This window comes from Vitis riparia, chromosome 8 (genome assembly GCF_004353265.1).
Source record: "Vitis riparia cultivar Riparia Gloire de Montpellier isolate 1030 chromosome 8, EGFV_Vit.rip_1.0, whole genome shotgun sequence".
Taxonomy (NCBI): domain Eukaryota; kingdom Viridiplantae; phylum Streptophyta; class Magnoliopsida; order Vitales; family Vitaceae; genus Vitis; species Vitis riparia.
The window spans coordinates 9,990,355-10,018,354 of NC_048438.1; the positions used below are offsets into that span (position 1 = coordinate 9,990,355).

A 28,000-nucleotide genomic window follows, 5' to 3' on the forward strand; every position below is an offset into this window, starting at 1 on the left:
TGTCAAAAGAACTGGCACATCTTCGTGTTCCCAGAGAAACATAGAAGTTGCCATGGTAAGCAGGGATTTTCTGAAACCCAACTGTGTTAGAATCTTGTTTTGACCGACCATGTTTTTAAAATCGTACTTTGGGGTGAGCCTGAGATTCTACGAAACCATTTCAAGCCTGAAATTGATTGAGTATGAGCAACCGCCATTTGGTTTTCTCCCCCTTTTGGTCGAGTAATTCCCATCAAGCTTTATCAGAACTTTAAAAGATGGATGCTATCTTATCATTTGGAAAGAAAACAAAGCCAATACTCAAATTTTTATTTTTATTTTTTGACAACAGAAGTACACTCACTGTATAAGCAATCAATACCCACAAGGACTAATGCCCATGAAAATCCGACCTATCTAAATGTTCAGAAAATTAACAATGGGGAGTATGGAAAGCAGAGAAAACTAAAGATAGAAAGTATAGAGTTCAGTTACAGGCACATCTGTAGTGGGCAAACAGGCAGACTCCAAGCAGCACCTGCAAGAAAAGATGTCGACAAAATAATAAAAAGGCAGAACAATCCATGATCCCATTTGACTGTGTGTGGAACATTAGTAATATTGGTCCGACAATCCATTAATTTTAAAACTAATTGAATCAATGTTGAATCACATCATTACACCTATAGAGAACCTCAACAAAACCTTAAGCACATTATTTACCAACACACTCGTTCAAAGGCTGTCTTATTAAATCAGAGGTAATCAATTCTTTTTCAAAAAATATCAACCCATGATTTTTACCTTTCTTCTTCACTGTCCAACTAATGCGTCCATTTAATCATGCAATCCTCTGTCATATTTTTCTAAATAAGTGCCATCATTGACTTCACATGAATGCACTAAATAAATTGCATCTCTCTCTCTCTCTCTCTCTCTCTCTCCATACACACAATCATATCAAATTTACAGAAGGATTAGTTTCCCAAGCCACAAACATCTCTCCATACCTACATACGCACACAAAATCATAAAACTCTCAGAAACATTAGTTTCGCAGGCACAAACATTAGTGATTAGTGCTTTTGATGGCAAAACAACTTTCTAATAAAAAGAAAATCTATATCTATCAGAAAGCTTTGAAGAAAAAATGTCAGGATTCTATTGGAAAGGAATGGAGAACATGCGTGAACATGTATCTTTGTGGGTGATCCCTGTACATGTACGGTGGTGGAGGGGACTGGGGATGAATGCTGTGTGGCTTGAGGTGGTGTTAAGGTAGAAACATGATTGAATTTATTGGATTTTATAATTCAAAAGGTTAGCTATTCAGAGGGATCAAAATTATTTGAACAGGAAAAGCATTCATTGATCAACTTGATCTATATGCTACCATCAGTCCAACCCCAAAAGAAAAAGCCTCTGAATCCTTGAATTACCCATTCCTAAAAAAATTTCAAGCATCCCATTAGACCTTACAAGTTGAAGCTTATTCCCATACTCAACAAGAAGGCCAACCATTTCTGCCAATATGTGACCTAGGAAAACTCCTCTCTATGTATAGAAATCCAACTATTTCTTGTCAACCCCAAATCCACACATAAAAGAATGTCAGGACATGAGAATGGTTTTTTGAAAAAGAAAATGAAAATGAACTTTTGGAACATGAACTCAATAAACCAACATAACTTGGCATGCAGGTCAAAGATAAGGTTGTAGACTAATGAACAATCAGATGCCATACAATCAAACTTTTTTTTTTTTTTTTGACAGGCAAAAGAGAGAATATATTAACAGAACCTAAAAGAGGATGAAACAAAGTACAAACAGTATATAAAAAGGGTGCCATCAGGCAAGAAAAAGAAGAACAAAAAAATGACCTCCTTCCACCTACTTTGAGCTCAGCCAATTAATAAAGACTAACATAGTCATGGAATGTCACCTATGTACACTCTAACCCAATCCAAAAAGGAACACATAAAAAAAAAAAAAAAAAAAGAGTGTTTAATCTGACTGTTCCAGGCCATTGAATGACTTCTTATCTCTTCCCATCCATAACAACTAGAATATGTATAATGGAGTAGTCTTCCAGACTTTCTCCTTCTTCCTCAAGGAACCATGCCAACTCATAAGGATCCCTCTTACTAGAGAGTGTATAACCCAGGTCACATCAAAAAGAGAAAAGACCCATCTGCCACAAAATTCTCGCTTTGGAAATGTAAAAGCAAATGATCAACTGACTCCTCTTTCCATTTACACTTGTAGCACCTGTTCAGAAAATTTCATCCCCTCCTTCTGAGTTGGTCATGCACTAAAATCCTACCCTATAAAGCTTCCCAAGGAAAGAAGCTCACCTTAGAAACCCAAGGATTCTACACTATGCCTGAAGAGAATGGCTCACTTCTTCCCCAAGATAATGAAGAGTAGTAGGATTTAATAGAGAATTTGGTGCACTTTGTTACCTTTCAACCAAATCTATCCTCCTCATCCCTTCTAATTGAGGCCGATTGTTGTATTCTAAAAAGGCCTCCACTCCTAATTTTCAATCATTTTCATAGGGGATTCCATCAAGCCCCTTCCTCCACTTGCTCCCACATTTCTACAATCCAAGCATCTTTTCCAAAGAGCATAAGGAATAATGTTAGCAAGGATTGATCCAAAGATCTATCTGCATACCATCTATCTTTCCAAAACTTTACCTTCCTTCAGTTGCCCACGATGAAGTGAGATATACTTTTAAAGGTCTCCCACCCATTGTTGTCCATCACCACTCTCAAACACCATCCCCTGGTCCCAAGTTTTCCAACCATAACTTGTTTCCAAAGTGATTTTCTCTATGAAGCAAATCTCTAACTCCATTTATCAAGGAGAGCCCTGTTTAGTGTGTGGTAGACATCTAATGTCAAGACCACCATTCTTTTTTATCCAATTAGACCACAGACCAACTAACTAAATGAGGCTTTTTCTCTAGCCTCCCCCTAGCTCCCCCCCGACAAAGAGAAAAAAAAAATAGAAAAAGGAAAGTCTCTTTGAATCTATTCCAATCAAAGGCTCGCCCTCTTTGGAATGACAAAAAAAGACATAAAATAAATGGAAGGCCTTGATAATGTGCTCTTGATCAAAGTAAGTCTCCCTCCTTTGGAAAGATATTGTCTCGTCCACGAAGCAAATCTTCTTTGAAATTTCTCCATCACCACATCCCACACCCTTTTTGATTTGAAAGAAGCTCCTAGGGGGTAGGCCCAAGTAGGAAGTGGGAAAGACTCCTACCCTACAGCCTAACAATAAAGAAAGATCCTCCACATATGCAGCTTGTCCTATCGGTATTAGTTCACTTTCTCCATGTTTATTTCTAAGCTTGATATAACCTCAAACCACATGAAAGTCCAACTTAGATTTTAAACATCTAATCAAACAAACTAATAAAAATAATCAAATGAAATTTGTAATTTTCAGATTTTAGTAGTTTTTTTTTTTTTCTTTTCTTTTGATAGGAAAAGGCGCAGAAGATATATTAAAGAGCCAAAAAAAGGCTACACCAAGTACCAGATTTTAGAAGTTGGTCAAGCACTAATTGAAAAACCAATAAAAATTTTAAAACAATGACGCACACTATAACACATAATGTTACCTGAAAAGGTGAAAATTCACACCACAAACAGAAGAAATATCAATAAGGGGGAAAAACTCAGATTTTAAACGACAAAAAGAAAAGATCAAATGAAAGAAAAGAGGTTTCCAGATGAATCATCAATTTTCAACCCACTAAAAGGGAGAGTGGGGTTTCCTAACAAATAAATGTCGGAGAAAAGCTATGCCTTTAGACCTGGTTCAGCCCCATGTAGCACATCATAAGAACTGTAACATTCTGCCTGGTCTGGTCATTATGGCTGATTTCAAAGCAGCTGGATAAATCATTTAAATTCAGTGAGTTCTACACCACTAGGCATGCCAGACTTGTATGGTTATTGAGATTAAAGTCTATTTTTGCTTTTTTCAACATAAATGAGTTCACATAAAAGAAGCTTGAGCACATAGAAGATAATTATAGTTCTAAAAGAGAAACATATTACTGATATCTGAGATGGCCAGAGGGGAAACATAATAATGGGCCTGCATTGTAATGATTTATTATTATCATGACAAAAGTACAAATAAAAGTACACCAAAATGTTCTTTGAAGGCTACAATATTGGTAATCTAAATGGATAAAAGGCATCATACTTGTCCTCACCAAGATATTGTTACAGATCTTAGCTAATATTTAGATACCGCCACTTAAAAACATGGAAACCAAGTGACATGTGGAGAAAAAGAAAATGATTAAAATTTAGAATTTAGAAACACTAGCCACCAAGAGACGTTTGCCCAAGGATACTGGGATATATTGGTGGGACATGGAAACAAATAACCAGAACCAATATACTTTCCTTTGTTGCCTATTCACTTATTCTCTACCATTTGAAAAAAGGGTATAAAGGGAATCAAAGGTACTTTAATAAAGGCATTGAATTTGAGTGAGATAGAGAAGGATGGAAGTAGGACAGAAACTTTAGTATTTCTCTGACTTAGATGACCAACACGGGAAGAGGCCAATTCTTTTCATAGGAATATGCAAGGAACCCACAAAAGCTTATCGCTAAAGATCAAGACCATGTTAAAGTTTAAAAGAACTCAGTGGCCTAGGGTTATTATCCATATGTCAATCAAATTCAGAATCGTCACAGCAACTTGATTTTTGGATAACAACAAAATCTACTTCCAGATAACATGTTGATTTTAAACAAGCTTGAGTCAGAAAAAAGCATAATAAGAGAAACACAGCTCCCAAGGACAAGACAAACCCAGCTTCTTGATCGTTATAATACATTAACCTCAGCCAAATAAAAGCAATTTTACTACAAAAACACCAAGAACAACAGAATCACTGGACAATTCAACTCACTTTCTATGTTTTTCAGGAAACAAAGGCCTAATAGGTTTGACTATGAATCACCCTTCAACTCATCTGAATCCGAGTCACTTGCATTATAACCTAACAAAGATCCACCAGAACAAACAGAGGCACAATTAATAATAATAAATAAGATGGTACATAGAGATACAGAGAGATATTTACCAGGGTGTTTATCGCTCACTTTCCAAACAGAAGACCGAGTCCTTGAAGCCCTTGTCATCCAAACTCTTCCCTGAAACCCCAACAGCCGAAGGAATTAAGCAAAGGACACTAGACGTGAAGGAACAGAAAAATACCACAACACAATACTGCAAACCCCATTTGGTTGTAGAAAGAAGAGGAGAAAAAGGGATAAACAAGGAAAATTAGGAATTCTACCTCAAGAAGTTATAAGATTCCTAAGTTTTAACTCATTTCCGTCTGAGATCATTTCTCACTACCAAGTATATAATGTCAAAAACACGAATTACCAAATGAAATATAAGATTCAAAATTTCATTTTTCTTTTCCCTTGGCTTCTCAGGAAGTGGACAGAACACAAAGTTCTCTAACACCACAAAACCTACAATCTGTAAAAGCAAATCCCATAAAAATAAAAATAAATAAATAAAAAATCAAAACAAGAAGCAAATAACGAAAAATATAGACCTTTTGTGCATCTCTGGGAACGCCGTAGCCGCTATAATACATCTGACCCACCAAGACCTGCATGGAGACATCCCCAGATTTGGCCTCCCTGAGAGTGTCTTGGAACCATCGCTTCACACAATCCGAGACCACCTCCGATAGAGGCACACGATGGTGGCTTCTGTCAGCAGCGCTGCTCTCCATTCTCTTCTCCTCCTCTTTTCCTTTACTACGATCTTCTTCTTCGTTGCTTCAAGGCTTGAATTCGCCCCCAGGATCAGCTATAACTCGAGAGTTTCCAAGATTTTGCGATGATGATTCTGTGCGATTCTATTGAGGTCCGGATAAAACGGAAAGACAAAGATAAAGAAAGACTTTCTACTTCTTTCTATGTTACCCTTTCCTTCCTTTCTATACGGATTCCACGTTTGGTTGCGGGGGAAATTGAAGGGATTTTTCCGAGTAAAATATTAAAGAGTTTAGAAGGGTTTTCAGTCGTAGAGCAAGGGCTGGAAACACCCAGCAGCTTTCACATTCACATTCCCAGGGGAAGTGTGGCAAGCAAGAAACAGAGAACGGCGTCGTTTAGAGTGGTCCTTAGCAATTTGCCATCTATTTGAAAACGACGTCGTTCTAGAGGCAATCCATACCTGACGGCCCAGGAGCCTCAACGTGAAGATTCCCACACCACCACAATGGTCAAATAGCCGTAGGTCGGTGCCAGGGTTGGGCCATGGCTGCAAAACATTAACCATTATTTGAATCATAATTGTACCCAACCCCAAAATTATATTCCGTAGCGCTCCCCTTTTCCCAAGTACATACTACTGTTAGCTATCACACCCAATAATTGAATTTCAATCATCAAATTTGATAATGTTTCTGTACGCAATCATGATACACATTTGTTTTTTTTTCTTATCAGAGAAATATTGTGAAAATTGAACTAAATATGGAGGGTTGGATGGATTAAAGTCTTGATTGGCAAGATGGGTCCTCATTCAAGTACCCTTTTGAAGCATCAATCTTCATGTTTTCACGTTATGATGTTAGGTAGGAATCCGGCAATTGCTCATAGGTAGGAATCCTACACCCCTTCCTAATCGACCATCTTTATCGACATTGAAACACCAAGAAGAAAGTTGGTCATGCCCAATCAAGGATGACCTCGTGGAATAGCTTTGTCTTTTTTGTTTTCACTGAAAGTTAAAACCGAGACTAAGAAGTTTTTAATTTCTCAAAAGTGGATTCAAGCATGGTGGATTATCCTAATTGGAAGCTTGGAAGCCGGATTGATCGTTATCCCACTCTTTAAGCCGCTGACTTGGATAAGTTCAACTTCAATTCGTTTGGGATAAGCTTGGACATTCCTCTAGTATTTTTTTTGTTTTTTTTGTTTAAATATTTTGGCTGCATTCAAGAACTTGGACAATGCCTAAATACCAGAATATTTAATCTTTATCTTTTACAAGAAAGGGAGACAATGGCTGAATGGCATTTCCTCTCTGATACAAGGGTTAATTTGCCAAAGCTATCACCAATAATCATTACATGAACAAGATCCCTCTCTGAAACAATGAAATCGGTTATTATCCCTCACAGTTATTTCTCGACCTGTGATACTTGAAATTAGCTTTATAGCCATGTGACAGTCACCACAAACCCTAAGGTTTTTCACAACCCTAATCACGGCTGTTGGTGGTGTGCTTATTAGACCAAATGCAATAGCAAGTTTCTCACTGTGGCAACCAAGGAAATGCTCCTTCTCCTCCTCTTCTATGTCAAACAGCACAAAATCTGTTGTTGGAACATAACCAGCTACTTTCATTTTCTTAGTCAATTCATCTAGTTTTGCATATATCTTCTCTGACAAGGGGTGGTACTTGTCTCCCACAAGGAACTCGTGGACGATACCATCTACCTCAATCCAACTACACCCAGGTGGTTTCTGGATCCTTTTCTCATTCATGCTTAACCTAACCTTTGCTGCTTCATCCCATTTAAGATTTGCTGAGTAAATATTTGATAAGAGGACATAATTTCCTGAGTTCCAAGGTTCTAATTCAATAAGTTGCTTCAATACAAGTTCAGCCAACTGGGTGTCCCGATGTATCCTACATGCACCTAACAATGCTCCCCAAACAATGGCATTAGCCTCCATTGGCATATTTCTAATCAATTGATGAGCTTCATCTAATAAACCTGCACGACCAAGAAGATCCACCATACATCCATAATGCTCAATTGATGGAGTCAAAGAAAAGAAACGGTACATGCTATTGAAATATCGCCGGCCCTCATCAACCAGACCAGCATGAGTACAACCACAAAGCAGGCCAATGAAAGTGTTCCCATCTGGTTTGATCCCAAATTTCTCTACTTGGCCAAAAAGGCCAAATGATATTTTAACATAGCCATTCATGGCAAGCCCAGATATTATAGCATTCCAGACCACTCGATCCTTCTCCTTCATCCCTTTAAAGACTTCCCAGGCCTGAGACATGCTCCCACATTTTGCATACAAGTCAATCAATGCAGTGCCTAAGACAGGGTTATATAAAAACTCATTCCTATCAACCAACCCACTGACCCACTCCCCTAATTCTAACGCCCCTAATCTCGCACAAGCAGAAAGAACTCCAACCACGGTATAGCAATCCGGTTTCACATTTTCTCTTTGCATTTGCAAAAAGAGGTCTATAGCTTCTTTGGGGAGCCCGTTCAATGCATAACCTTGAATCATGGCACCCCAGGAAACTATATCCTTCTCAGCCATCCCGTCAAAGACACTACGAGCTTTCTCCATGTTTCCACACTTAGCATACATATCCACTAAAGAGGTCCCCACAAAGACGTTCCTCACCATGCCCATTTCCATGATACATTTATGGATCCACTCTCCGCTATTTAAATCCCCTAATTGAGTACAGGCAGACAAAACCCGAACAATGGTGAAACTATCTGGCGCTAAATTCATCTCCAACAACCTCCGAAACATATCGATGGCTTCCCTAAATTTGCCAACACCAATGTACCCACTAATGATGGCCGTCCAAGAAACAACGTTTTTGTCCGGAATATCATCAAACACCTTGTGGGCATCTTCTAAATAACCGCATTTTGCATATAAACAAACCAAACTAGTCTTGACAAAAACATCGCAATCAAAACCAGCTTTAACCACAAGGGTGTGGATCTTCACACCCAACTGCAAATCCAAAAGCCTGGCACAAGCTTTTAGAACAAAAGGGAAAGTGAAATTGTTGGGCAAGAACCCCTCTGATCGCATCAAACCATAGAACTCAATGGCATCGTCGAAACAATCATTGGAAACCAAGCCTCGGATCATGGTATTCCATAGAAAAATATTGGGTTGTTTAATCTGATGGAAGAGGAAGCGAGTGTAGTTTGTGTCAGAGAAATCAAAGCTACACCTCAAGATCATGTTGAGGAGATAGTTGTCGTGGCAGAGACCGAAACGGAGAAGGTGAGCGTGGACATGCTTGAGGTGTTTGAAGGAGTTGAAGCCTTGGAGAATGAGTTTCTTGATCTCCAAACCCTTGGAAATTGGAGGAGATGTTGGCCTGCTCAGCATGCTTATTCCACATTCCCCTTATTCCCGCCAAATTGCATTTATCATAACCATAATGCATGGGATTATTTGTTACAAGGTTCTCATTCCCTTTTTTTATTACGTCATCCATTTTTTCTTTCTTTTCTCCTTGGTATGTAAATAACAAAAACCCATGAAAACCATAAAAAGCTCTTTTTACTTTTCATTCTTTCTCTTGATTAGATTTATATTTCTTCTTTTGAAGTTATATCACACCTTATTTTAAAACAAGAAGACAAAAAAAAAAAAAAAAAAGTTTTTTCGAAGAGTCATAAGCTAACAAGATTCAAAATGATATTTTTTTTAAAAAAAACAAAAACAAAAAAGGCATATATCTTGGTTGTCAGTGTAAAAGAAAATGAATTTATTTGAGTAAATAAGTATAGTCTTTATTTTCTAATTTTAAAAAAAAAAAAAATTAACGATTTACATATTATATATGTTTCAAATTAATGAATTAATAATATATATCATCCATGATTCAAAGAATAATGTCATGCAATGGTATTTTATTAGTATTAGGTTTATTACTTGATTTTTTAAAAAAGAATTTAGGTCTTAAAGTGTGTTCAAGATAGTAAATTGCATATTTGTAATTTTTTAAAATTTTATTTATTATTGTTAGTCTTGAATCTAGGAATTAGATAACATTTCGAAGTACGGTTAGAACATTTGATTAGGGTTAAATTCATAATTAAGGGTACAAAATTCATTGAATTTTAGTGACTCTAAGAATTTACTTTCTTACTTGTGTGAAAAATATGTGTTGATTAAGAATACACTTTCTTATTTGAAATTAAGTTTTTTTTATAAAAAGTAGATTATCATTTTATAATATAGTATAGGAAGAAAAGTCTCCTATTTTGGTATTTGCTTTTATTTTATGAGTGAATGATGGTCCTGGATTTTCTCTTATATTGTATAATGGATTTGAAAAATAATTAACATCAACAAATATTTCATGATTTTGCCAAGATGAATATTAATTCTAGGATTTTTTATTTTTTATTTTTAAATGTCTTTTAAATGTAGACGTTAGAAAACTCAATGGAAAAAAGAAGGTTATGTTCAAATTAAATTACACTTCTGAATAACAAATTTTTGAAGAAATTTTTATTGAAAAACAAATTTGGTTAGTCTAATATAAAAGTAGTTTTCAAAGAAATAATAATGATAATTATCCCAATAAACAAATTTACAACTTTATTAGAATAATAAAAAATATGTTTTAACTTAGTAATTTCCTTCAAATAAAAGCACTTTGGTTTATATTTTCTTCTTTTTAAAAAAATATTCTTACTATTATATAAAATGTTGGAAGAAATGAGACCTAACAAGTTATCGATGTAAAACAAAGCTTAGCTCATAGTTTCTTTTGGGTTTTGAGAAATTTGGTAACATCTTATAACCTATACCTTCTTGTATGTCATGGCATATTATATTACGAGGAGAATAATAATCTTAAGGGTAACCAACAAAATAATATAAAATGATTGCACGATATTCCTCAAAATATGTGAGTAAGAAAATATTCAAACATTCATCTCGTCATTTTACCATCACATTTTATATAATCATTTTTTATAACAATCTTAATTTTGATTATTGATGTTTTATGCAATCATGATGGTGGAATGTTTTTATTCAAATGTGCAAAATACCTTATGCATGACCATCTATTCAAGTCTCTAATCAGCACCTCACGTTCTATTTTAAGAATTTGTCTATATAATAAGTCCATATGTTATCGAGGGTTGACTTTTAGTCTGGAGGGATTTTATCGGGTGTTCAAAGTTTTAATGTTTGAATTTAGTTTGATATGCTAATATGTTGAAGTGAATATTTTGATTAAATATTATATATTTTTTATTAACACATTATATGTTATTGATAGATACATATCAAAATGAAGATGAACGGTTTTGATTTATAGAACTTAATTCAATAATCATTGCCATCAACTTCAATCATTTTGTTAGTGAAATTTATGTCTTGATAATTAGTCATATAGAGGTAAACTTTAATTGATAATTTAATCATATAGGTAATTATTGTAATTTTAGATACTTTAACCTAATACTTCTTTACAAATGAAACTTTAATCAACCATAATTTAAATTTAAGTGAATATTATGATTGAAAATTTAATATCAATTAAGTCCTTCATAAATGAAAATTAACCATAGTTAAATCCATAATAGACTCGACCTCACATAAATTCTTTATAATTGAAACTCAATCAAATTGAATTTAAGCGAATATTTTGATTAACAATTAACTTACTAACAATATAAGTTTGTATAAATGAGATTCGTTACTTATTATCTTTTGACCTTGCCATGTGAAAAAAAAAAATTGGCTATTTTTGGACTAATTATTTATCTCTCTTAACTCATTTTTTTCCAATCTACAACGGTGAAGTGAGGTTTAGATTTCTATATCATCAAGGAAAAAAATAAATAAATAATGTTGGTTATTTACATTTCTTAGTTCTTTTTCATATCCATTAAGGAAGATTAAATGAAAGAATAGTGAGTGCTAAACTTTCTTTGCTAAGATAACAAAATAAAGTAGAAATAAAAGGTAAGGTGAAAATAAGATAAGTTGTTTTGGGGAAAAAAACATTTTTGTTCTTACAATGGTGATGGCTTTTAGGGTAGAGTGGGGGTTTGCTTGGTTCCGAAAAGTATTAAGGAAAGAAAAAAAAAATTGTTAAGAAAAATAATTTTATCAAATAAAAAATAATTAAAATTAATTAAAAGTTTATACATTTCTAAATTATTTAATCTTTAAATAATAATAAAAATAAGTAAAATGAGTTTGAATAAATATATAAAAATAATTTATTGTCTTTAAATCTATTTTTTATTTTTCTTTACTCTTTCTTTCCTTTTACTTTTCCTCATTTTTCTTCCTCTACGTTTTCCTCAAAGTTTCCAAGAACTAAACATAGCCACAATCAATAGTTAATGGTTTTAAAAATTTGTTTAAAAGAGTTGAAATAGAAAAAAGTATTACTATCTAAAATTTTAAATTTTTGAAAGTAATTTTTAAAATAACTAATTAAGCCTATACTTTTGTATAAAAGTTTCCATTTTTTATATAAAAATTGTTACTACTTTTTGTTTTGTAATAATAGAAAGCCAAAAATATATCCAAACAAACAAATTTATGATATCTTTCTATTTCTAAAAGTGAATGTTGGATGTGACCAAGCTTTCACATTTTATTATCGTCCAATATATGCAAAGTTGCATTTGGTTTGACATATGAGAATAATGAAAATAGTACGAAATGAGATCAATCATAATTCCATATGGAAAAGAAGAATCAATAGAAAATAAAAATAAAAATTATAGTAAAACTGAGATTTAATTTCATAACAATGAATCTTTTAATGGAATTCAAATTTCTTTGTCATTCTCATTTTCCATTCCAGCTTTTTACAAATATCTTAATTGTGAACTTTAAAACATGTTCATACAACCTTGACAAAATTTCAAAAATCTAGTATTGCTTGAGTTTATTTCGGCCAGCTTGAGAACTGGTGAAAGTAAACTATGTAAAAAAGTACATTTTTGTTTACTTAAAAATTTAAGCCATTAAAATTGTTTTTATTTTTAATAAATAATGTTTAAAAAAATACATTATGTGTATTTTTTTGGCATATTACTTAATAATCGTTATCAAATTTATAACAATGACAATAAAAACTTAAAACAATGTTATTATCTCCAACGACATATTTGATATATAGGTTGAAGTGATAATTAATGATAAATAGACTAATACATCTAAGGGTCTCCAAAAAGCCCATGACCCACGGCCCGGCTTGGCCCAGTGGGCTAAAGCCCGACTCAAGCCCGGTAGGTTCAAGCCCGGCCCGAGCCCATTTCCGGATGGGCTGGGCCACGAACCCCAATTTAGGCCCATAGGCCCGTCACTTAAAAAAAATGTATATATATATATATATAAAAGATATTCAAAAAATAAAAAATGCTACATTAATAAAAATATTCATTGCTAACTCTTTTATTAATTGAATTTATATATTACATTTGAAAATGTGAGAAAAGTTTACATCACTACAAAATAAGTACATCCCAACTAGGTTGACACCTACTTATTTGTCAATCATTTGTACTTTTCAACCACAAAAAATAAAAATAAAAATATGGCATACATTTAGTAAAATATTTTAATCATTATCTTTTGACGGTGATGGCGAACTATCGCAAATCCATGAAGATCTTGATGATTTTAGTTTTTCCATATCGGCAAGCATATTTTCTTCTTGAATAGAATTAAATATCTTTTTATCTGCTATTACCTAGTTTTTCACACATATATTTGTTTCAATAGAATCCGGCACTAAGCTGCATCGTTTATCACTAACTACTCTTCCACCTACACTAAAAGCAACTTCTGATGCAACCATACTCACAGGAACTGTTAGTACATCACAAGCAATGATAGAAAGCACAGGATATTTGTGTTATTGTGATTTCCACCATATTAAAATATCAAAATTTTCATTCATCTTCAAATGAAATTAAATCAGTATTAAGATATCTATCTAAATCAGTTGTGTTGTTTGGAGAACTATTTGTTGCATTCTTTCGACTTTTCAACATTTTTAGAGCTCCTTTATAAAAAGATGAAGAACTTGTAGATGTAGGTGGTAATTTAATAGAACTAATATCATCACCATATTTTTCTTTATAATAGTTATATAAATTATATAATAATGAATTTATTTCATTTTTAATTTCTTCAATTTTTATTTGGTCATTAAAATAAATAATTATTAACCATTCATCCAAAGCTTCAAATTTCAATCTAGGGTCCACAATTAAACCAAGATAAAAAAATTAAAGGTATTTCTCTCCAATATTTTCTAAATTTTTCTATCATTGCAAATATTGCATCATTAAATATATCCAAATTTAAATATTTTTGAAGTACAATAAAAATATTAGTTATTTGCATGACAACTCGGTTTGAAGATGGATAATATACACCACAAAATTTTTTTGTTGAAGTATCAAATACTTCAAAAAGATCTGCAATATGCCAATCATAATCATTTAATACATCAATATTTGTTTAACAATCATTGCTAATTAATTGTATTTCATATAGTTCTACTACTTTTCTATATTTTATAATAGTTTGTAAAAGTTTATAAGTGGAATTCCATCTAGTGGGCATATCCAAATTTATATTTCTTTTTTTTCATATTTAACATTTTGCAACAATAAAAAAATAATTCATGTTTTGCTTGAGAACTATTAAGATCCGCAGCAATGCCTCTAATTTTTTATAATGTATCATCAACGTGTTTTAATCCATCTTTTACAATTAAATTTAAAATATGTGAACAACAACGCACATGAAATATTTTACATTGATCTTCTTTTATTTGCCAATATTGTTTTAATCTATATACTGTTGCATCATTATTAGAAGCATTATCTAATGTTATTGTAAATATTTTAGAAATAAATTTAGAAAATAATAAAAAAGAAATAAAAGCAAAATGTAAAATTTGTAACAAACTTCTTAGTGGTGGCTCAAATGCAGGTACGAGTCATTTAAAAAGGCATCATGAAAATTGTAAAACTAAAAATAATGTAGATATTGGAAATTATATGCAATTAGGTAAAGATGAAAGTGGAAATTTAAAAACATTTTCTTATGATGAATCTTATTGTCGTGAAGAAATGATTGGTTATATAATAAGAGTAGAACAACCTTTCAATTTTATGGAAACTCATGATTATACGGGAACAATGCAACAAGCTATTAATCCTCAGTTTCAAGGTTGCTCTGGAAATACAGTTAAAAGAAGTCTTATAAAAAAATTTGAAACACAAAAAGAAAATTTAAAATTTTTTTTTGCAAATTTTGAAGGAAGAATTTGTTTAACATCTGATATTTGGACATCTTTAACTCACAGTGGTTTTTTATGTATAACTGCTCATTATATTGATAATGAATGGAAATTAAATAAAAGGATTATTTCATTTAAAATAATAAATGCTCCACATAATGGTAAAAATATAGCATCTTTAATAAATGATGAAATTATAGATTTTGCCATTCGTGATAAAATATTTACAATAACATTAGATAATGCTTCTAATAATGATGCAACAGTATATAAATTAAAACGATATTGACAAATAAAAGAAGATCAATGTAAAATATTTCATGTGCATTGTTGTGCACATATTTTAAATTTAATTGTAAAAGATGGAATAAAACATGTTGATGATACATTATAAAAAATTAGAGGCATTATTGCGGGTCTTAATAGTTCTCAAGCAAAACATGAATTATTTTTTTATTGTTGCAAAATGTTAAATATGAAAAAAAGAAATATAAATTTGGATATGCCCACTAGATGGAATTCCACTTATAAACTTTTACAAACTATTATAAAATATAGAAAAGTAGTAGAACTATATGAAATACAATTAATTAGCAATGATTGTTAAGCAAATATTGATGTATTAAATGATTATGATTGGCATATTGCAGATCTTTTTGAAGTATTTGATACTTCAACAAAAAAATTTTGTGGTGTATATTATCCATCTTCAAACTGAGTTGTCATGCAAATAACTAATATTTTTATTGTACTTCAAAAATATTTAAATTTGGATATATTTAATGATGCAATATTTGCAATGATAGAAAAATTTAGAAAATATTGGGGAGAAATACCTTTAATTTTTTATCTTGGTTTAATTGTGGACCCTAGATTGAAATTTGAAGCTTTGGATGAATAGTTAACAATTATTTATTTTAATGACCAAATAAAAATTGAAGAAATTAAAAATGAAATAAATTCATTATTATATAATTTATATAACTATTATAAAGAAAAATATGGTGATGATATTAGTTCTATTAAATTACCACCTATATCTACAAGCTTTTCATCTTTTTATAAAGGAGCTCTAGAAATGTTGAAAAGTCGAAAGAAGACAACAAATAGTTTTCCAAACAACACAACTGATTTATATAGATATCTTAATACTGATTTAATTTCATTTGAAGATGAATGAAGATTTTGATATTTTAATATGGTGGAAATCACAACAACACAAATATCCTGTGTTTTCTATCATTGCTCGTGATGTACTAACAGTTCCTGTGAGTACAGTTGCATCAGAAGCTGCTTTCAGTGCAGGTGGAAGAGTAGTTAGTGATAAACGATGCAGCTTAGCACCGGATTCTATTGAAGCAAATATATGTGTGAAAGACTGGGCAATAACAGATAAAATGATATTTGATTCTATTCAAGAAGAAAATATGCTTGTCAATATGGAAAAACTAAAATCATTAAAATCTTCATGGATTTGCGATAGTTCGTCATCACCGCCAAAAGATAATGATTAAAATATTTTATTAAATGTATGCCATATTTTTATTTTTATTTTTTGTGGTTGAAAAGTACAAATGATTGACAAATAAGTAGGTGTCAACCTAATTGGGATGTACTTATTTTGTAGTGATGTAAACTTTTCCCACATTTTCAAATGTATATATTCAATTAATAAAATAGTTAACAATGAGTATTTTTATTAATGTAGCATTTTCTATTTTTCGAATATCTTTTATATATATATATATATATATATATATATATATATATATATACATTTTTTTTAAGTGGGAGGCTAAGAGCGGGCTGGCCCGAGCCTAAATTGGGGCCCGTGGCCCGACCCATCCAGAAATGGGCTCGAGCCGGGCTTTAGCCCGCTGGGCCTAGCCCGGGCCATGGGCCGTGGGCTTTTTGGAGACCCTTTTATTATTCTAATGCATAAAATAAAAATTAGTTTTACCAAAATATGCTGCACGGATCTTGATGATAGTAAATGTTTACATCATTCCCCAAAAAGGAAAACCATGTGGACATTGATTCTGTCATTTGCTTATCCTTCTTACCCATGTCCACGTGAAAAGTTCACATTTTCCGCTCCCCTCATCTTCAACTTCAGAGAATAAGTGGGTCCTTAAAAAGGAAAGTGAGGCCCCAAATTCATGGTTTTAAGAACTTTAGCCATCCGTGGAAATCTAGGTAACTTTTACATGGGCAGGTCAAAATATGAATAAAATGGATGAGAACCACCACGGTCCTGCCAATAGGAAATCACCTCACCCTATATGAATTGCCAAGAGACACGAGACAAGAGAGAAAGCAGATGGCATCTTTTCATGAGATGACCCCTGGGCACTTGAATATGCAGAACCTCATTATCTACACCCCCATTTACACAAACTTTTCATGATATGAATAAGACCAACGTCTGATCTAAGCTACAGAAAGTTGCAACTGCGGTCCCATCCATTGCTCATCCAGATCCACCGGATATAACAGAGAGAAAGCACAAGTAAGCCATTCCTTGTGGTTTCAACCTATTTCCCCTTCACATTAGTTTCACAATGCCCTGCCTATTGTTCAATTAAAGATTTTTTGGGAAACAAAATAAAAGCGTTAAAAAAAATAAATAAACAAGGTAACTAGATATGGATGCAAACAAACATGGCTGAATACATTTCATTAAATAGCACACTAAAAACTAGTTTACAAAAATGCATCAGAGATACACCATATATATTGAATTTTATGCCACCCAGCAGCAATTTATGCCCCCAGAAATCTTAAAAGAATAATACATAGAAATTGGTGGCGTATAGCGCTTGCACGCGGAGCCTCAGCTGTCATTTACATGTAAAGCATTTGATCCCACACCAAATTCATGTGGGTAGAGCATAGGCACTTACTGATGAGAGTTTATATATCTATATATATATATAGAGAGAGAGGATATTACACATGGATACAGAGTAGAGCAGAAAAGAATAACCAGATCACTGGAAACCTGCTATTCATTATAGAGGAGAATACAATATTCCCCATCCATTTCATGGCAACTGCAGTTTTGACAAGCTGTAATAGATCAAGTAGATCAAAGATTTCAAGAATCACTCCAACTATCTTCATCATCATCTTCATCACTTCCAGCTAATGCCTATTTCAAACACCCAGTATTTATGAATATTGCGAAGAAAAAGTGTGCATATATATATATATATATATATATATATATAGAGAGAGAGAGAGAGAGAGAGAGAGAGAGAGACCTGGCGAATCGCATTAGCTTTCTCCAACATGGCAGCAACCTTTAGGTTGGTCCTAGGACCCTGAATGCTGGGTCGTGGTACAGCTGCAGGTTTCAAGTTGAAGGACTGATGGAACCAGAAAAAAGTTTAGTCGTCATATGAGTTGCATTTGAACAAATATGGGAAGTAATTTCAAAACAACAACAAAAAAAATAAAGGAGAGAGGTAGAGAAAGAAGAAAAACTGGATTAGGCCTAACCTTGGCACGGATTTGTTCTAGGAGTGAATCTCTTTCATCTACCTTTGGTCCAATCTGAGGCCGAGCCCTTTCTGTTACCTTCCTCAACTGCAAAAATTTCTGTGTTAGAAACAATGTACATTTGCTAACATGGGACTTCAAGAAGAACAAAATGAAAATCATATTTAGAGGGAAAAGGGGAGGCCATATGATAATTCTACAAAAAAGAAGGGAGAGAATGAAAAATTGTTATTACCGTTCGTTTGTCATGAGAAGCAACAGCCTCAATGAGCGGATCTCGAGGACGAGGAAGCTTAACTGAAGGGTTTCCATTTAGCTTCCCATCTACGGAGGCTGGTGCTATGGCATCTGAATATGATAGCCATTCAGTTTCTTCCTTTGAAGTCTGTGAAGGGTACTCCAATTGCTCATCTCCCATAGTTTGTGGAAGTACAAATGTTTTTGGATGGTCCCCTTCTGAATTTTGGCAAGTGCCTTGAAGCTTATTTTGTTCTAAAGCTGGTTCTGGTGCTGAGTGGTCCAGAGGTTGGATCAGTTCTCCCTGTAAGGATGCAGGAGCATGTCTTGAAGTTGTATCTTCTACAGTTCGTACAAATGTTTTAGGAGGGTTCACAATTTCCTCTTCTGAATTTTGGCGAGCATGTTGAAACTTATTATCTTCTAAATCTGGTTCTGGAGCTAAGTGGTCTAGAGATGGGATTAGTTGTCCATCTAATGATACAGGAGCATGTCCATGTCTTGAAGTCACATCTTCAACAGTTTGTACAGGTAAGAACAGATTCAAACTAGGCAGCACCATTTCTTCCTCTGAAGCCAGTAAGCCATGATCAGGCCTCTCACCACATGATGATTGTCTCAACAAGGGGCTCAAATCTTGAGTTCCCTCCGGAGGGAGGAAATTTTGATGACTATTTTCACCATTAACCTTGGTTGGCATTTGCAATAAAATTGAACTCGGCTGCGCCAAATTACCTGAAAAATATTCAGAAGAATGTAACTTCTCATCTACAACCATTGAGAGAGGCAACACATGTTTCCCAGGCTGCGCAGTCTCTCCCTCTAATGCTGGAGAAACAAGGTGATCTTTCACATCAGCTATAGGAGGTGGTATTGGTGGGAATAAGGCCAGACTGTGTTGAAACTTCCCCATCCTCCACTGCATTGGAGGCAGAGGTGGCATCCCATCGGGATTGACTTGAGTTGCCTCAGGAAGCAGGCCAAATCTTGGAAATGGTACCTCTGATGGATCTACTGCTGGCTTAGAACTCTCTAATTTCTTTCCAGCTGACTGCAATGGGAACTCTGAGACTAAAGGTTCGCTTGAAAAGTCTTTTGGACAAGATCTTGAAGAAGCATCAAAGCAACTTTCCTGTTCTATACGATTCGAAGTATGAATTTGTGTGGATTGAAGATTTGATGGGTTCAATCTTGCTTCATCTGCATGCAAATATTCCACACTGATGTCATCAGCTTGTACATCCAACACTTGTTCCGAAGGAACTCCAGGCTCTGGGAAGTAATGGGAAGGTGAAGACACCAAACGTTCAGAGTTCTCTCCAAGATGAATCTGATGAGGAGCAACTTGTGAATTCAAATCCTGATTGATTTGTTTTGAAGATGTAAGGTGCAAACTGTCTTGGTATTGTTCAGCCAGCCATGAATCAGGAACATCATTGAGCAATTCAGAATTAGAATGGCCATAAGCTCCTGTAATGCCAGGATTGGAGTCCAAGTCAGTCAAAGCAGCTGCCAGTTGATTCACTTCCTTTGGTGCATCTGATTCTATGTCATACTCAGGAGGAACTGCCTTATTAATCTCCATTTCTCTCCGAAGTGTTTCTTGCAAATTTAGAATATTCCTGCCTGGAGACTCTATCAAATCCAGAGACGGACAAATAACATTGTTGACATCATCAACTTCATCATCACATGCAGCGGTGGAAACCAAATGTGTCGCAGGAACTGATTCAGTTACTAAATCATCCAAGCTTAGGTGATCCTTAGGATCTGGATAATTTGGATGACCAAATGGAAAATCATCTTCACTGCCAGCACCAGAAGCAGCAGCAGCAGCCACAGCTACAGGTTCTGCTTGAACTGTTTCAGGTATTGAATCATCTGAGATTAAAAGATCTTTTGGAACTAGGCAATTTTGATTATTGGATGGAATATCATCTTCACTATCAGCACCAGTAGCAGCACCAGTAGCAGCACCTACAGCCACGGTTTCTGCTTTAACTGTTTCAGTTACCATATCACTTGAGAGTATATGATCTCCAAGACCAGGATAATTTGGATGATCAGATGAAAACTGAAGAGGAATTGAAGTTCTTCCTACTGTATCCTCATTGCCGGTGGACCCATGTGTTTCATCACCATCTGAGGCACCAGAAACCCCTTCAAGCTTCATTTTCTCTCCAGAGGATGAAACATGCATCTCTGAAATATCAAGTTCAAGTTGAGGACCACCACCTGTTATTTCCGAAGACCACTGCTCTGTAAGAGTAAGGGTCTGTGGCATATCTGCCACAGGAGTTGAGTTCTGTAAGTTGAATCCATTTTCTGGGACATTGTCATCAATTTTGGAGACAATGCAAACAGGTTTGACATCAGCATCACAAGCAATAGAAGCAGGTGAACAGTCAGGCAGTGATCCTGACAAGGTTGAGCCAAGAAGCTGATCTTCTGCAGGTGACGTAATAGGTTTTGGTGAATCAATCTTTCCATGGACCAACATTTCAGTAGAATTATCATTTCCACATTCTGTTTGTAGAACCTCATTCACAAAATTGTCACTACTTTCCTTTTCAGGAGCCAGGTCAGGAGCATTTGACATGAGCTGCAGAACATCAGAAAGGAAATTTGGATTGCCACCATATGACTCATCCACAGGATGGCTTTGTGCTTGTGCAGACACTCTGAAGAAGTCATCATCTGTCCAAGAAGAAACATTGGACATATCACTGCTTCCCTTTTTGGGATCCAAATCTGAAACATTTGAAAGATGCAACAAAGCATCAGAAAAGACATTTGGATCTGCACCATCTAACTTGCTCTCGAGATGGCTTGCATCAGATAATTTGTCACCCAGATCAGTCTCATTGTCAACAGCATTTGAAAATTCAGTACCAGGTTTAATATGGTCACAGGATGTTCCATCCAATTCTGGTTCCACCACTGAAACTTCCTTCAAACTTTTTCCACAATCCACAGGCGGAAGCATAACATTCAAATCTTTAGGAGACGAAGTACAAGATGCCTCTACAAATTCAGACCTGTAACCATGGACATCAGTTACATCAATGCATGTATCATTGGGCACTACATGCTCATGAGATTTGGGTTTGGACTCCTCATTTATGGAGAGATGGTTGGATGGCACATCAACAATCTCATCCACACAGATATCAGTACAAGGGAACACTTCAACTGCTCCATCACCATCGGATGGTGAGTTCTCAGCTAAATTACTTATATCAGAGTTGGAAATACTAGATCTTCCTTTCTTGCACAAACTGCTCCCATCCCCTGATGGTGTAGAGTCTCCATTTGATTGAGAATCTGAAAACTGAGCTCCAAGTTCCTGGTTTTCTTCATTTGCATCAGAATCAGTCCCATGTTTTTTAACATTGAGGAAACCCATCTTGTTCTTAGGTTTATTCTCAATGTCTGTTTCCATTTCCGATTCCATAGTATTAAGGGCATCCATGTAATTGTCACTTGTGACATCATCAGAATGGTACCCATCAACATTGCCTTCTATTTTGCTTTCCCCATCAACTTGTACTTCCCTTTCGTCTGGCACCTTATAAATAGAGGAAATTTTGTCAGTTTCACCTTCAGGGTTTGACTCAGGCACCTTCAAAATTGCTCCATCAATGGCTTCTTCAACCACCTCATCCATGAAAGGTCTTTGGACCTTTTCCTGTCCACGAGGAGATGAACTCTTCCTCTGCAATGACTCTTTGGAAGGACTAACTGTACTGATTTCAAGTATTTCAAGCCCTGGCTCATGACCACTATTGGATGCCAATTTCAATGAGGGTGGACTAACACAAATTTCATGAACCACTTCCTGCTCTGGCGAATGAGTTTCCAAAAACTGCTCCATGTAACTTCTCCCAGTTTTTGAATCAAAGGGGATTCATTCAGTTGCCTTTTCTTCAATTTCACGAGCCTTGCAGGACCATCAGTACCATTCTCAACACGATCTACCAAAAACAACTGATGCAATCTGCACTTTCACAATGTAATCCGAGTCACCAATCAACCATTATATATATAACAATAAGTTATTCAGTTAACCACAAAAAAAGATTTAATGTGTCAATTAAAATTGAAGTCCTCACTTGGCATGTGTCGCTGGTAAAACCTCTGGGGTTTCTCCATTCCTCCAGCGATATCCTTTCTTCTGTGAAAAATAAAGGAACACAATATTCTTAGAGATAAAAATGCAAGTTTGTACAGTACAGTTAAGAGTTTCCATTAGCAAAAGAAGAACCCAGAGCTCCAATAGCTAATTGCCAATTGCCAAGGCCATAAAATGATAATCCAAATAAAAACACAGATAAAAAAGGAAAAAAAAAAAAGGAGTTGCCCAGACACTATGAAGTGACTTGGACAACAGCAGGCGTATGCACTCCTAGACAGAAGTAGAAATCAAAAGGTTTCTGTTACAAGCAACTTTAGTTTCATCTTTGAGCATGGAGCCATCCAGAAATATCCCAAAAATAAAGTCAAACTCAAGACAAGAGTACACCTAACAGGCATATCAAACATCAAGGCCTGATATCTAAGGTTGACACTTGAAACTGATTTCCTAAGTTTCATCATGATCCAATCTCCATAAGCAGCAGCGCCAGAGATGCCTTCTAAGAACTGCCAGTCAAAAATGGTAATTTAATACTCATTCTCAAATGTAAACCTGAAAGGTCATTCATAAAGGTGGTTCTACTGCATGGATTACTATTCATCCTTCCAGTTAAAAGTGGGTTCTTATCAATGGCTTGTTGAGCCTCTCCCAATTAATGCTATAAAATTACATAATTTCAGAGGCTGTTCCAAGTAAATCTTGCAGGTAAAAAGCTAACCACACAATAGGCTCCAAGTAAATCTTGCAGGTTAAATGTTAAGCCACTTGGAGCATTATTTGGAAAAACAGGTCTGGGGAGCCTATATCACATGACCTTATTACATCAATCTGAGTGTTGGTTGACACACACTTGCACACACTTCTGAGTTAACATGCACCTAACAGATCCAGCAGTAGCTGAATTTACACCAAAAGCAAACCATGAGTTTCTAAAGCCAATGTAAATGACATATAAACTATGCTCATTATATGATAATTCCACCACAATACCTTTCCTTTGCGGATTTTCTTTTCCCTCTGAACCTGTAACTTCACAGCCCCAGAGGATGCTGATTCTGCTTTAAAGAATGATGGATCAGTGTAGCGCTTCAAACATGCCCCAGCACCCGCAACATCAAACCTGTTTTGAGAAAGATATATAATAATAAGACTTTCATTTTTAAAATGAAATTATTTTCTTTACCTTTACATTCTAATTCTTTAACATAAACTCAATAAGCATACTTGTCCAAAAGGAATAACCGCGGTGGACCCCGACATTCTTCATAAGAGTCCATTACAAATCGAGGTAAATCTCCCCTTGTGATCAGATTCTGATCAGCATGCAGATTGGGATGCCAGTCAACACCTGCAGTAGAATAATGCATCCATGTAATTATCAGCTCTGATCATGTTATTTAGAACCTCATTAATGAGAACAAGATAACCTTTTACAGTATCTAATTCAAATTTACATTTTAGAAAAATAAATCATTCAGGCCACAATTTTAGCCTAAAAGAACTGTAATGAAAGAGACCTTCCTCAATACTTTGAAAGCTTCATGTCTTTCTTTGAAATTGTAAGGGCAAAGTATAAAGGCCAAACTATTTGCATAAAAATCAATAATTTTAATTGTCAACAAGGATAAAAACATTCCACATGAGTTTTTATGGTTCTTTATTAAATTATACAGTTCTTGGACACTACCTACCATTGTGATTCATCATGATACTGGGTAATTCAAGCAACAAAACTTATGTCAATATTGAGCACAGGCACTATATATTGGAAGCCACTCCCTTTGGAAAACAATATGGCAAAGACGGCACTAATATTACTTAATCAGCCAATGGATTCAAAAAAATAAGGATGAAGACCTATAGGTGCATGTTAAAAGCATATAAAATGTCCTCATACTCACACGTTTGTCAATTGTAGAAATAAGCAAAGACAAGAAAGCTATAAAGCATTTCAGTAGAAAATATTTAAAATTTTTGTTTGTGTGTCTATTTCAATCACCATACATGGAAATAAAATACCCACGAGCACAAATAAGCTTAAAATGAGAAGAAACATCAGTCATGAAAAGTTGCTAAAACAGCATATTTAGATTTCACTCAAAAAAAAAAAAAAAAAGAGAGAATTTTCACCTGCATTATAAAAAAATGATGAATGATTAGTTTGGGAAAGAAATGCCCTCTCAATCAAAGGAAATTCGGCCTCAAGCTGTTGGACACGAACCATTAGACCATGACCCCTTGCAGCAGTCACCATCACTTCTTCATGCAAGTCATGGAATATCTCAGCAGCAAACCTTTAGGAATTACAAGTGCAAACCAAAGATAAATTCTATGTCAAGCCTTCCAAATGATAAGTAGATAAAATCAAATTTAATAAATTGCAAGGACAGGATTCAATACAAAGACATCAAAGTAGACATCATCTGCATGTTATCAGCATAGACGACATTCTTTCAATGGGCGCCCACAAGTAGCGATCCCTAGGACACATCAAGATTCCAGCTAGCATCTCACTAGTAAAAATCCTGCTGATGCTGTTGATTTTAAACTCAAGACAATATATATCTTACACATGATTACAAAGATCTTGAACAATTGGCCATCTCACATGTATCAATATCAATGGTGACTCGTTATTTCAAAGAATCATTTCTTCAGACAAAAGAAGATAATGTAAACACTCGAAATCTCACTTAAAATATTTAGAATGAATAGAACATAAGAAGATATTTACAATATATCTCTAGACTCCAATAACATGTCTCAACAGATAGTACTTTGTGTATATGCAAGTTTAATAATATCTTGCTATTGCTGCTATGCGACTAGCAATATCATGATAATACCCTCAAGGCTGCTTGGATCTTGCTTATTTAGTAGCTTGTTTAAGTTCATTCTTCAATTAGGTAAGCCCAGTTCAAGCCTGAACATAGAGTTTCTTCAATTAACAAGCCAAACACAAACAACTCCAGGCTCCTTTCAGTAAAACTTGCAACTATACCAATTCAATTGGTCTTGAAAGTTTTGAATTTATTGACATTTCATGAAAAGAAAGGTGCCATGAGATTGTGACAACCGTGTTTTTTTTCTTATGAGTCATCATCAAACCAAACGTAAGCATGTCAACCCACTTTTGACTTTTCTTTTAATGATTTTCTTTCATAGTCACCCGCCCCACAGTAAGAACTATTAAATGACGAGCCGAAAAGTCATTACACTGCCCCAATCTTTGAAAAAAGATCTTTAAAGATGTGAGCTTTAAAGAGGAGGTTCTTTCCAAGTTCTATTTCAATGATATCCTTTTATTCACCTTTTCTTTAGTTAAAGAAGAAATACTACTTTTCCAATGTCATTCCTCCCTGCTAAATATAACATCATACAGAAAATCTTTTGTGCTGGATGTTAAGTTATAATAAAAGGGGGGAAATGAGGGGTTTTGAGATGGTTTTATTTTGTGGAAAGCATAGAGGGCCACTTGACTTCGATGCATTGCATCAATGTTCTAAAACTTTTAGTTTAGGTAGTTAAGAGGATAAGTTGAATGTCAAATCCAACACTTAAGATTCACATTGGAAAGCTATTAACCAAATGAATAACCTCCAAGCACTCAACCCCCTCCAACAGAAAAATTGCTAAACAGTTCATGAACATTGCAATTGTGCAGATAACCATGTCAAGATAAATAGTTGATATACAAAACGAGGTCGATGTATAAACATGATTTGTAAAGCAAGACAAATTTATTCCATAACACAATATGCATAATGCACAAATTGGTTAAAGAGATAACAGTGACAGCATATGCCAAAACAATGCAACAATGAGGCTAGCCAAAACTTTTGATTTCCACAGATTGTTGAATATGCAACAGACCACAAATCAGAACAATTTCTTCTTCCACTTAGAAGCAGGCATATGCAATAGCCAAATATGAATTAAAGCCAAAAACTAAAATTGAAGATCAACCAAGATAAAAGTCCGCCCCAGAGATTAAGCAAATAATTGCACTCAATTCAGAATAAGCAATAGCAAAGATTTGGATTCTTCATTAGATAGCAGGACCTCTGAAATCCACCACTTTAACACCAACAACCAAACCTTGGATTAGAGAGAGAACCTCTGAAGAACTGGAAATCATTCAAACCATTTTACCATAGGATACTGTTTGGATGATGAGACAATGCAAGAAAAAAGAAAAGAAAAGAAAGAAAACAAGAATCCAAAGAAGTAAATAATTTAGTGACCAATAAAGGAAAAAGTCTCCAATTACCGAGTATACTAAAACTAATCGACTCATAATTCGAGTTTTCCTCATTCTTCACAAACAGAAAAAATAATCGTTAAAAAAATTGTTCCATTTTCTTTTCCTTCACTTTCTCGCTAGCCAAACGAGGGCTAAACGCGCAATTCAACTCCCAACAGATCCCAGTCACAGATTTCCCAACAAAACTCCCAATTCCGTCCTCATTTCAGTCGCTAAAGCCAAATTCCACCGTCAATAATCCCAAATTCAAACCCTAGAAGTTCAGCATTTCCATCAAGGACCAGGATTGAGAGCTCATATATTGAGCGGTTAAAAATAAAAAATAAATGAAAAACTCACTCAGCCAAGTCGCCAAGCTGACGCAAAACCCCGACGAGGCCAGCCATGGCGACGCCTTCCAAAAGCGCCTCGGGATCATCCTTATCGGCGGCACGGAAGAGCTCAGGATCCGCCAAGCTGTACTGGTTCCGGACCTGGTACCTAGTCAATGGCATCCTCGGGCAGTGAATAAAAACCCTAATTCTCTCAGGTGGTGTTTGTTTCTCGAGAATATTCAACACAGCATTTCCAACATGAGAAAACAGAGGAGCGAAAAAGAGAGAATTTTTATTGGGAGATGAGGTGGTGAAATGAATATACACAGTTACACAAAGATGAGAGAGAGAGAGGACTGAGCACAGAGTATTCAATTCCTGAATATAAAAAATAAAATTTAATAAAAATCGAAGAAGAATTTCGAATGAAAGGAAACGGTGAGTCACGCCTTAAAATACGCCATGGTGTGCTGTACACCC

At 34.8% G+C, this 28,000-nt stretch overlaps 3 protein-coding genes across 5 annotated transcripts; all 3 read right to left on the bottom strand.

Annotated features, from left to right (window-relative positions):
* Positions 1–289: 289 nt before the first annotated feature.
* LOC117920358 lies at positions 290–6,113 on the bottom strand. Of its 3 annotated transcripts, XM_034837828.1 has the most exons (4): positions 5,585–6,083; positions 5,099–5,168; positions 4,925–5,014; positions 290–517 (listed from the first exon to the last, which is right to left on the bottom strand). In XM_034837828.1, exons 1-3 carry the CDS (start codon positions 5,765–5,767, stop codon positions 4,965–4,967), a joined length of 303 nt encoding a protein of 100 aa, XP_034693719.1. In that variant the 5' UTR covers positions 5,768–6,083; the 3' UTR covers positions 290–517; positions 4,925–4,964. The 3 variants fall into 3 exon arrangements, with proteins under 3 accessions (XP_034693719.1, XP_034693720.1, XP_034693718.1); XM_034837829.1 differs by lacking the exon at positions 4,925–5,014 and having other exon boundaries at positions 5,585–6,089; XM_034837827.1 differs by lacking the exons at positions 290–517; positions 4,925–5,014; positions 5,099–5,168 and adding an exon at positions 5,175–5,505 and having other exon boundaries at positions 5,585–6,113.
* LOC117920357 (putative pentatricopeptide repeat-containing protein At3g08820) lies at positions 5,885–9,202 on the bottom strand. Its single transcript, XM_034837826.1, has one exon. It carries the CDS (start codon positions 9,156–9,158, stop codon positions 7,098–7,100), a length of 2,061 nt encoding a protein of 686 aa, XP_034693717.1. The 5' UTR covers positions 9,159–9,202; the 3' UTR covers positions 5,885–7,097.
* Positions 9,203–17,715: 8,513 nt separating this feature from the next.
* LOC117920158 (protein SCAR2) lies at positions 17,716–27,987 on the bottom strand. Its single transcript, XM_034837532.1, is given in 10 exon segments — positions 17,716–18,220; positions 18,333–18,437; positions 18,571–18,657; positions 18,806–22,704; positions 22,707–22,804; positions 22,920–22,981; positions 23,933–24,062; positions 24,167–24,290; positions 25,073–25,236; positions 27,546–27,987. Coding segments are annotated over 10 exon segments (4,878 nt in total). The 5' UTR covers positions 27,701–27,987; the 3' UTR covers positions 17,716–18,166.
* Between the last annotated feature and the right edge of the window lie 13 nt (positions 27,988–28,000).